This window comes from Ranitomeya imitator, chromosome 8 (assembly GCF_032444005.1).
Source record: "Ranitomeya imitator isolate aRanImi1 chromosome 8, aRanImi1.pri, whole genome shotgun sequence".
Lineage (NCBI taxonomy): Eukaryota > Metazoa > Chordata > Amphibia > Anura > Dendrobatidae > Ranitomeya > Ranitomeya imitator.
In genome coordinates, this window is record NC_091289.1 from 129979862 (window position 1) to 129991863 (window position 12002).

General features: G+C 46.5%; 1 protein-coding gene across 1 annotated transcript in view; it reads right to left on the minus strand.

Moving 5' to 3' along the window:
* COL11A1 (collagen type XI alpha 1 chain) overlaps positions 1-12002 on the minus strand; it is a 301659-nt gene that overhangs the window by 38228 nt on the left and 251429 nt on the right. Inside the window, exon 49 of the mRNA XM_069737373.1 lies at positions 11936-11989. Within this exon, the coding sequence (XP_069593474.1) occupies positions 11936-11989 (54 nt within the window). The remainder of the gene's footprint in view (positions 1-11935; positions 11990-12002) is intronic.

The following is a 12002-nucleotide window of genomic DNA, read 5'->3' on the forward strand; positions in this document are numbered from 1 at the left end:
TTCAATAGGGTAGGGGTTTCCAAGGACGACTTGCACTCACAACATACACACATAAGCAATTGTCAGATAATACTAGCGCATGGCCGTGCGGTCATGCGCAGTTTATATAGCAGCAGCACAGGAAGAGGCCACAGCACCTTTGCCCTTCCAGGGCCTGCAAAGAGGACCAATGGAATGTGCTGCAGAGCCTGAGCACATGACCCTCGATCTCCAACGGGAGACCTTATGCTGGGCATGCTCAGTACGTGCAGACAAGGACTTAGTCCCAGGGAAGTCCGCTCGCTGCTGACCAGCATTGACTTTAATGGCAGAGACTGGAGAAGCAGCAGTAACTCTCAGAACAGAGTGAGGATGAGCAAGACGCTGGGACCGACGTCTTTGCTGAGCAGACTCCACTGCGGCTGGACAAGAATGGGAGACCGCAGCAGAGGCGGCTCGAGATTCCCCCTGTGCAGAAGCGGGAACTCGACCCCTAACATTACCCCCCCTCCTAGGGCCCCCCCCTCCTTGGGCCTCGCTACGTTCGAAGGCAGCAATGAGCTGCGGAGCCCGAATGTGCTCAGCAGGCTCCCAGGATCTATCCTCAGGGCCGTAACCCCTCCAGTCCACTAAATAAAATTTTTTGCCACGAACCACCTTGTACCCCAAGATCGCGTTCACCTCGTAATCGTCCGTAGACGAACCCGACGTCTCAGTAGATGACTCAGAAAACCGGGACATGTAGACGGGCTTAAGGAGGGACACGTGAAAGGTGTCGGTGATACCCAGGCGTGGAGGAAGGGCCAGACGGTAAACCACAGGATTAACCTGTTCGAGGACCTTAAAAGGACCTAAGTAGCGAGGTGCAAACTTGGTGGACTCAACTCGCAGCCTGATGTTACGGGCGGAGAGCCACACTAAGTCGCCAGGAGCAAAGGTTGGAGCGGGGCGCCGATGTGCATCGGCGGAGGACCTCATTCTCTCCTTGGAAGCCTGAATAGCATCCTGAGTGCGATCCCAAATGTCCCGTGCCTCCACAGCCCAGTCTGCCACCCTGGAATTGGCGGAAGACACGGGCATGGGCACAGGTACCCTCGGATGCTGACCATAGTTAAGGAGGAATGGAGTCTGTCCAGTGGAATCAGCGACAGCATTGTTAAGAGCAAACTCCGCCCACGGTAGCAAAGATGCCCAGTCATCCTGCTTAGCAGAAACAAAATGTCGCAGATATGTGACCAAGGTCTGGTTGGCTCTCTCTACCAACCCATTCGTCTCGGGATGATAAGCCGAAGAGAGATTCAACTCGATACTGAGAAGACGACAAAGCTCTCTCCAGAACCGAGACGCAAACTGGGGACCTCGGTCACTGACAATTTTGTCTGGCATACCGTGAAGACGAAAGATGTGTTTGACAAACAACGCTGCCAAGGCCCGTGCAGAAGGTAACCGGGGAAGTGGCACCAAATGCACCATTTTAGAAAAATGGTCGGTGATTACCCAAATAATGGTACAGCCACGAGACTTGGGCAAACCCACAACAAAATCCATCCCGACCATTTCCCAGGGCCTGTCTGCCACCGGCAGAGGGTATAACAAACCAGCTGGCCGTTGTCGGGAAGACTTATTCTTGGCACAAGAGACACATGCCCGAACGTAGTCTCCGACTTCACGAACCATATGTGGCCACCAGTACGTCCTCGCCAGTAGCTCAGAGGTCCTTTTAGCCCCAAAGTGTCCACCCACTCTGGACGAATGAGCCCAAGAGAGAACCTCCGGACGCAAATTGATGGGAACAAAAGTCTTGCCCGGGGGCACAGACTCCAGCGAAACCGGAGCTACAGTTCTCAGACTCTCCGAAGGGACAATGAGCCGAGGCTCGTCCTCCTCCTCCTCAGCTGACACGAAGGAGCGAGAGAGAGCGTCGGCACGAATGTTCTTCTCCCCGGCGAGATAATGTAGGGTAAAGTGGAACCGGGAGAAAAACAAGGACCATCTGGCCTGACGAGAATTCAGCCGCTGGGCTGTTTGTAAATAGACCAAATTCTTGTGATCCGTGAAAACCTGGAATGGGAATCGGGCACCCTCCAAGAGATGTCTCCACTCAGAAAAGGCCAACTTCATTGCCAACAACTCTCTATCCCTGATGGAGTAATTTCTCTCCGCTGGTGTGAAGGTCTTAGAGAAAAAGAAGCATGGATGCTTCCGACCCTGAGCATCCTTTTGATAGAGGACTGCTCCAGCACCAACGGATGAGGCATCCACTTCCAAAAGGAATGGCTTACCCACATCGGGACGATGTAAGATAGGAGCGCTGGCAAAATGGGTCTTTATAGAAGAGAAGGCCTTGGAGACCCCTTCGGACCACAATTTGGGATTCGCTCCCTTCTTGGTGAGGGATACCAAGGGAGCTACCAAAGTTGAAAAGTGGGGAATGAACTGGCGATAGTAATTTATGAACCCCATAAAGCGCTGCACCGCTTTAAGAGAATGGGGTTCCTGCCAGTCCATCACTGCTTGTAGTTTGGCAGGATCCATAGCCAATCCCTGGGCCGAGACAATATAGCCCAGGAAAGGCAAGGACTCCTGTTCAAACACACACTTCTCCAACTTTGCATACAAGGAATTTGCCCGTAAGAGTTCGAAGACTCTGCCAACATCTCTCCGGTGGGAGTCAATATCTGGAGAAAAGATGAGAATATCATCCAGATAGACTACGACCGAGGTAGAAAGCATATCCCGGAAGATATCGTTGACGAAGTCCTGAAAAACGGCTGGGGCATTACAGAGCCCGAAAGGCATCACCAGGTACTCATAGTGCCCATCCCTGGTATTGAAAGCCGTCTTCCACTCGTCCCCCTCACGGATACGAATCAGATTGTAGGCACCCCGCAGATCTAACTTGGTGAATATTTTAGCTCCCCTTAACCTGTCAAAGAGCTCCGATATCAGGGGCAACGGGTATTTATTCTTAATGGTGATAGCATTGAGACCCCTGTAATCGATGCAAGGACGTAACTCTCCGTTCTTCTTCTGCACGAAGAAGAATCCCGCCCCTGCCGGAGACACTGACTTCCTTATAAATCCTCTGGCTAAATTCTCCTGAATGTATTGAGACATAGCCTCCGTCTCAGGGAGAGAGAGGGGATATACCCTTCCCCTAGGAGGTTCAGCTCCCGGCAAGAGGTCGATAGGACAGTCGTAAGGGCGATGGGGCGGTAGAGTCTCAGCAGCCTTTTTAGAGAACACGTCTGCATAACACCAATAATACCTGGGAAGCGACGAGAGATCTGCGGGTACCTGGGTAGTAGAGACCTGTACACACTCACTCACACATCTGCCCAAACATGACTTACTCCAGCCCAATATTTTCCCTGAGGACCACTCAATATGTGGCGAGTGGAAACGGAGCCAGGGTATTCCCAGCAAAATCTCATCCATTCCCTCAGGAAGGACAAGAAGGGAAATAATCTCCTGGTGGGAAGGAGACATGGACAGCGATAACGGGACTGTCTGGTGCGTGATTTGCAGTGGGAGTGTTGCCCCATTCACAACTCTAACCGTTATTGGTTTGGCGAGCATGACCAGTGGTATAGCATGACGTGTAGCAAAAGCAGAGGACATGAAACTTCCCTCTGCTCCTGAATCCACACAAAGGTCGACTGTAAGAGTGGAGGAGCCTAACAGGATTGTCCCTTTAAAGGACAGTTTGGAGGAGAATGCTGCTGTGTCTAGTGAACCTCCCCCAATGGCCACTAGACGCGATCGTTTCCCGACCGCCGCGGACATTTATTGGCGTAATGTCCATGTTGTCGACAGTTATTACAAACTACGGGTACTCGAGCGGCTAGAGATTTAGGTCCCGCTCGAGAAACCTCCATGGCCTCATGAGAATCTGACGCCAAGACAGGAGATTCCAGAGGTCTGGCGAAAGTTGGAGCCAGCCGAAACCTCTGCCTACACTGGGTCCGCTCCAACCTCCGCTCGTGAAAACGGAGGTCGATGCGGGTAGACACGGAAATAAGTTCCTCCAGTGTGGCCGGTATCTCCCTAGTGGCCAAGGCGTCTTTCACGTGGTCTGCCAGTCCCCTCCAGAACACCGGAATAAGAACTTTGTCTGGCCACTCTAACTCTGAAGCTAGAGTCCGGAACTGAATGGCAAACTGGCTGACCACGGAGGTACCCTGTGTAATGGACAACAATTGGAGTGCGGTGTCGTGGGTAACCCGAGGCCCTAAAAAGACCTGCTTCAGAGTGTCCAAGAAGAGAGGAGCACTCTGTACCACACGATCATCTCGCTCCCAGAGTGGCGTTGCCCACTCCAACGCCCTGCCCGACAAGAGAGATAGGATAAATCCCACTCTCGCCCGCTCCGTAGGAAAACGTGACGCCAGGAGCTAAAGATGTATAGAGCACTGACTCACGAATCCACGACAATGTTTGCTGTCGCCAGCAAACTTGTCAGGTAGTGGGAGACAGGATAAAGTCGGAGCAGGGGTGGCAGTGGACAAACTGGCTGCGGCTACACTTGCAGCCTGCACAGCTACAGCAGTGACATCCACAGCTGAGGTTGTACGCTCAAGAGCCGCCAACCTTCCCTCCAGCTGCTGGATGTACCGCTGTAAACGCTGGTCGTCCGCCATTTTTACTAGCCAGACCCTGGCGCTAGTATTCTGTTAGGACTGGCGGAACGCACCTAGACAGATGATAAAGGTGCGTTCGCAGTCCGGGGTCCACCGTGCAGGTGAGAACCTGCTGCTAGCAATTTGCAGACAATATGGCGGTACACTAAAGTATACACGCGTGGGTTAAACCTCACCCAGCGTGAAGAAAGCGATCCTGTTAATTCACAGGACCGCAGTACCGCACTAGTGCGCGAGCAAGTGGTCAGCGGACTTAACCCCAGAAGGGATTAAAGCCCGATTAGACCCTTGCTGGCGTAACACCGCAACTGGGTGTGTAGAGAACCTTAAGAAATATAAGTGCACAAGAGTGCAAGCGATGCCGCACTAACGGACGCCACTAACCACCCAGACTCGGGTATGGAAAGCGCAAGGCAGGCGCACGGCGCCGTACTGGCAGGCACAGCTACAGGACGCTGAGATGTGTGTTTAGTGCTGTAGGCTAAGTCGGGCGCTAGATAGCAGCCATACACCTTCCGCGAACAGACATTCAATAGGGTAGGGGTTTCCAAGGACGACTTGCACTCACAACATACACACATAAGCAATTGTCAGATAATACTAGCGCATGGCCGTGCGGTCATGCGCAGTTTATATAGCAGCAGCACAGGAAGAGGCCACAGCACCTTTGCCCTTCCAGGGCCTGCAAAGAGGACCAATGGAATGTGCTGCAGAGCCTGAGCACATGACCCTCGATCTCCAATGGGAGACCTTATGCTGGGCATGCTCAGTACGTGCAGACAAGGACTTAGTCCCAGGGAAGTCCGCTCGCTGCTGACCAGCATTGACTTTAATGGCAGAGACTGGAGAAGCAGCAGTAACTCTCAGAACAGAGTGAGGATGAGCAAGACGCTGGGACCGACGTCTTTGCTGAGCAGACTCCACTGCGGCTGGACAAGAATGGGAGACCGCAGCAGAGGCGGCTCGAGATTCCCCCTGTGCAGAAGCGGGAACTCGACCCCTAACAGCCGCTAGTGCAGATTCATTCCACTGAGTGAGTACTGACCACTTCCTAAATTTCTGACAATATACTTCTACATCATCCTGACCCTGGCATAAAGCCAGCAGATTTTTCTCAGCCTGATCCACTGAATTAGGCTCATCGTAAAGCAATCCCAGCGCCTGGAAAAATGCATCAACAATACTCAATGCAGAATCTCCTGGTGCAAGAGAAAACGCCCAGTCCTGTGGGTCGCCGCGCAAAAAAGAAATAATAATCAAAACCTGTTGAATAGGATTACCAGAAGAATGAGGTTTCAAGGCCAAAAATAGCTTACAATTATTTCTGAAGCTCAGGAACTTAGTTCTGTCACCAAAAAACAAATCAGGAATCGGAATTCTTGGTTCTAGCATCGATTTCTGATCAATAGTATCTTGAATCTTTTGTACATTTACAACGAGATTATCCATTGAGGAGCACAGAGCCTGAATATCCATGTCCACAGCTGTGTCCTGAAGCACTCTAATGTCTAGGGGAAAAAAAAGACTGAAGACAGAGCTAAGAAAAAAAAATGATGTCAGGATTTCTTTTTTCCCTCTATTGGGAATCATTGGTGTGGCTCCTTGTACTGTTATGGCTGGCAATCAGGCAACACAGCGTGCAGTAATCAGCGCACATACAGAGATCTGGCAATAACCAAAAACAATAGGACGAGCTCTGAGACGTGGAATCTCTGTAGACTGCAGTACCTGATCTATCCTCACACAACTATAAGCAGTAGTGGATTGCGCCTATCACTACCTATGCAACTCGGCACTGCCTGAGGAGCTGACTAGCCTGAAGATAGAAATACAAGCCTGACTTACCTCAGAGAAATACCCCAAAGGAATAGGCAGCCTCCCACATATAATGACTGTTAGCAAGATGAAAAGACAAACGTAGGAATGAAATAGATTCAGCAAAGTGAGGCCCGATATTCTAGACAGAGCGAGGATAGCAAAGAGAACTATGCAGTCTACAAAAAACCCTAAAACGAAAACCACGCAAAGGGGCAAAAAGACCCACCGTGCCGAACTAACAGCACGGCGGTGCACCCCTTTGCTTCTCAGAGCTTCCAGCAAAAGTTAATAGCAAGCTGGACAGAAAAAACAGAAAACAAACTAGAAGCACTTATCTAGCAGAGCAGCAGGCCCAAGGAAAGATGCAGTAGCTCAGATCCAACACTGGAACATTGACAAGGAGCAAGGAAGACAGACTCAGGTGGAGCTAAATAGCAAGGCAGCCAACGAGCTCACCAAAACACCTGAGGGAGGAAGCCCAGAGACTGCAATACCACTTGTGACCACAGAAGTAAACTCAGCCACAGAATTCACAACAGTTAGAGTAGAGTAGGGACCGGCCAAAAGAGTCTACCTTGTTGTGATGGCAGCTTAAAAAATCTTTTGGCCAAAACAAAAGTTTCTGGCTATATATCTAATGTTGTGTTCTTGAGAACTGTTAATGTGTGATTGGTGAGGATATGGTGCAGAAGTGAAGTTTTTCCAAGAGTGGGCAGTTGGACAGTGGAATGTTCGAGGGGTGGAGTCGTAGCTGGGGTGAAGCTTGGGCAGAGTCTCTAGGGGGCCCAAAAATGTTGCCAGTATGGGGTCCTAAAACTCCCGGTGGCAGCCCTGGTTCACAATACCTGTAATTTTGACCAGGGGTGCACAAAATTTTACATGCCACTGTATATTTATACATTTGTACATTGTATTTATCTTTGGGTCTATGGTTCTTATTATATTGACATACATGCAATGTTTTGGAAACAACTAAATAAAATTGCTCATGCTCATGTCAATATTAACCTCAGGGCCCATTCAGACATGCATATTATATGGGAGAGCACACACACCCATTATAGCCATATTTGCTAGTGACCATGGCCGATTTTCCATGTGGACCAATGATCCACATGGAAAAAAATGCAGTGTGCATTACTTTACATCGGGGTCAAACAAGCATTGATTCTCTCACGGAAGAGAATCAGCTTGGTTGTGCTAATGACAATCAGCTTAACTCTAATCAGAGTTTGTTCCAAGTTTCACCTTAGTACAATCCAATTCTCTCAAAAGAGAATCACAGCACCGATGCGGAGAAGATGGAGAACTTAATTTATCCATCTTCTCCATTGTCTGTGTCTGCATTAATTGGACTGTACTGAGATGACATCCAAGTGCAGTACAAGTCTATGATCTGATTTTCTGAGCCACTCGCAGCAAGCTGAGATTTTTTTCTCATGCCTGAATTGGCATGAGACAAAATGCAGATCTGCACTACCCATATTGGGATATTGACCAAATGCTAGCCGATAAAACACTGCATGGTACTCGTCCGAGTTATATGCTAGTGTGAGGGAGCCCTAATTCTGATTTATGGATCAGGCTAATGCATGTAAATGGTAGGCGGCACATGTACTCGTCCGATACAGAGCTGAGCACATTGAGCTAAACACAGGGCCAGGCAATTGCCATCTTAGGAGGGCTCCATTTTTGTAACTAAGCCTGGTTTTTGGCATATGGACTTGTTGACTTATTTGGTTATATCATGTTCTCAGTTTGTATGACATTGATTCGATAGAACCAGACATATCTGCAATTTGCAGTTCTGACTGGTTGAAGTTTCAGTAAGGCCTTCTGAACCCAGTCTTACAATCAATATCATAATGCCAATTTACTCAATTAATTATTTTATAATGTTTGTAGAATTGGGCTTTTTAATATAATATCTGTGCATTTCATTTTATGCTCTTATTACACCTGTTTAGCAGTTATGTATCAGGTGTTAATGTTGTCTACTGTGCTCACGTATTGATTCTACCTTCTGTTAATGAAATAAATCATTTAGTTTATTCATTCTCTTCCCAGCAATAGTCTGTGAATGCCGATACATGATCCTGTTCAGAGGGGATAGTAAACCCATTTTTACCACTTTGTAAAGGAGAAAATAGAAGAGGCTTCCCATGTAGAACCTTCGTCTGTCCAACTTCTCCCAGTCCCTTGTGACTTATCCTATATCTTTGTAGTTTTTTTTTTTTATTATTCCTGATCTCTTATCATTACCATGACCAAGTTGCCGGAGGTGGAGCTGCAATAATCAGTACTCAAAGAAATGGATAAAACTGTGGCGTTGGCTCATTGATGCACAACTTGAAGTCCGGTGAGGGTAAAACCACCTCATCTTTGTATGTACAGACTCCAATCTAGACCCACTACCTTAGATGAGCACCGCTGCTTCTTTTCTTTTTTCTACTCACTGATTGTAAATGGCAAGATGGTAGAGATTCAGGAAAAGTGTCCACTTGCTGCCAAGTTCCCCGCAGGTCACAGGTCATTGCTAAGTGTCTAAGCAGCGACTTATTTTATGGTCAGCTTATTTTTTTTGTATTCGGACCCATATCTATGGCAAACTATTTAAGGTTCCGATCTACAACTTTCTTTTAGGGTTACTCAGGTCTAGGAATTTGTGAGAATGAAGCAGAAATGAAATGAATCAGGCCAAGTATGGAGCACTGCAAAACCTAAATTCCATGAATGGTCACTTGCTAGGTATAAAATTCATCCAATTTTCCCTTAAAACAGTCAGTAGATCTTTTGATAAACCACCACTTTTAGCTTTAGTAACATGGTTTTCTCTTCTTTTATTTGTTAGACCTGTCTAAACGTGGCACTATACTGCTGGTACAGTATTTATGGTCCACATAACATCTTGAAGGTTGCTGCTATCTAGCTGGAGCCAAGATAGCAGCACATAAGTATTAATTATACGTTAGTAATTAATATGTTTGCATTGAGTGTTTTTGACTGCCTTCGGTAAGTAAGGTATGCTCAATCTTAAGTAGAGAGTTTAGTAAAAGCTGATGTTGTTGGCTTCCCAGTCATGGGTTAACATAAATGTATATTAATGGGTAGAAAACCAGCCCTTGGTAATAGGATTCTAGCAGTACAGAAAAATGTTCATCATTTAATGCAATAACAAAACTGTTCACCGCTGTCCCAATAGCTCAACATATCCGAATTGTTGTCGAGTAGCTGACGTGAACATGCATTGTAATGCTTCTGAGGATAAAGGCTGCGCAGGAAACGTAAAAATAAAGATTTCATCACCACTTCGATTTTAGTCTACACAAAAACAATCCATAAAAAATATTTCTACTTGGAGATGATAAACCCGCAGAGCGTCTGCCTGATAGGACTGCGCGCTTCCTTAGGAACACAAGCCTGCATTTGTCTGATTTAAGATGACAGCTATTATTATACAATACGTCTGTATGCAAACACTGCAGGCACAATCCTTCTAATGTATGGGAAGTCTGGAGAGGTGGAGAACACTCTGGAGACACAATGTTCCCATATCACAAGGTACAGAGAAGCACAAAAATGGATTTCTTTTATAATGCAGTCTTGTAATAATACTAATGTCCATTCATTTGAAACTTGGTATTCTTGCATACTTCCATATGTTTTTGGCACTGATGTTTCCCTGGCAAATAAATATGTAAGAGCTAGTCTGCTCTGCAACGTTTCTGGCATGGTACTTTGGGGATACAATATATGTACATTTCCTCCAAAAGATGATGCGATCACGTTTACTTTAGTAGATACTGAAGTCACTAATCACGATAAATATGTATATTCAAGAGACGGCATAAAAGTGAAATAGGCAGTAATCTATAGGTGTGTGGACTGGACTACAGGGCATTTTCTCTTGTAAATTTTTTGTAACACATGGGGTGGGAACATGTAAGTCAAGCATGGTCATCTTACCAAAGCAAGTCAAGCGTGGTCATCCTACCAAACCAAGTCAAGCGTGGTCATCCTATCATACCAAGACAAGCGTTGTCATCCTACCATACCAAGACAAGCGTTGTCATCCTACCATACCAAGTCAAGCGTGGTCATCCTACCATGCCAAGTCAAGCGTGGTCATCCTACCATACCAAGACAAGCGTTGTCATCCTACCATACCAAGTCAAGCGTGGTCATCCTACCATGCCAAGTCAAGCGTGGCCATCCTACCATACCAAGTCAAGCATGGTCATCCTACTATACCAAGTCCAGCATGGTTATCCTACCATACTAAGTCAAGTGTGGTCATCCTACCATACCAAGTCAAGCGTGGTTATTCTACCATACTGAGTCAAGTGTGGTCATCCTACCATACCAACCAAATTCCAGGGACTTCCTAGTGATTTATGATTGCTTTTAGCTTTTTATACACTAGACCACATCATTGCATGAGATGCATTAATAAAACCTCCATGGGCAGCACAGCGGCTCATGAATAAGAGTTGCTGAAATGCGACGTAAGCTTACGGATCCTAATCTTTTTAAACATTTATTTGTCCTCTGTACATTATGTTTTTAATGACAGAGTAAACGTTACATTTTATTTCTTCCTGGTCCTGGAGCTCAGACCCAACTGACTTTTTCTCATTTATTTCCTACACTCTGTACCCCACACCCTGACCATGGACTGTCTTCACCAAAGGTTTATACATTTAATTTACATTTTGATATATTTGATTTCTTATTGGCCATTAAAGCTTTTGAAAAGTGAGCTGAATTCCAAATTTATACATATATTTTTCCTACTTGTGGCTCAGTGGTTAACACTGTAACTTGGAGCGGACACAGACAGAAGAGGGCCACTATGCAAGAACACCATGGGCCTTTTACAATCCAATCACTCATCATAATGCACAATTCTTCTTGCTTTGGAGGCTGTAGTGGCCCCCTTACTTCAGGAGCCCCTGTGCAGCTACATTTATTGCATCAATGGTATGTCCATCCCTAACTGTAGCCTTGCAGTGCTGGAGTCCTGGGTACAAATCTCACTTAGGACAACATCTTCCAGGAGTTTGTATGCTCTCCCCGTGTTTGCCTGGGTTTCCTCACACACTCCAAAGACATACTGATAGGGAATTTAGATTGTGAGCCCATATGAGGACAGTGATGATTATGTCGGTAAATCATTGTGGACATTAATGGGGCTATGTTATCAAGTAAACTAAATAAATATGTTGTTTGTTTGGCAATGTTCTAATATTCTGATAGAATGAACATTACACTCTATAATATTTGTCAGATTGATGCTTTTACCAACCTTAAATTTATTGTGTATGTGTTTTGGACCAGGATTAAGGGACAGCCCGAAGAGGGACAGCATTTACCTATAGGCAATAGTAACTTTCCTCCTTAGAGGTTTACATTTCTTTACTAAATCTAACATGATGTGTATAAACTCTTACACAGCAACGTTAATGAAAAGGAAGAAAAAAAGTTTTATTTTCACCTACCTTCTCACCAACACCACCAAGAGAGCCAATAGACCCGGGTGGACCTTGCGGACCCTAAAGAAAGATT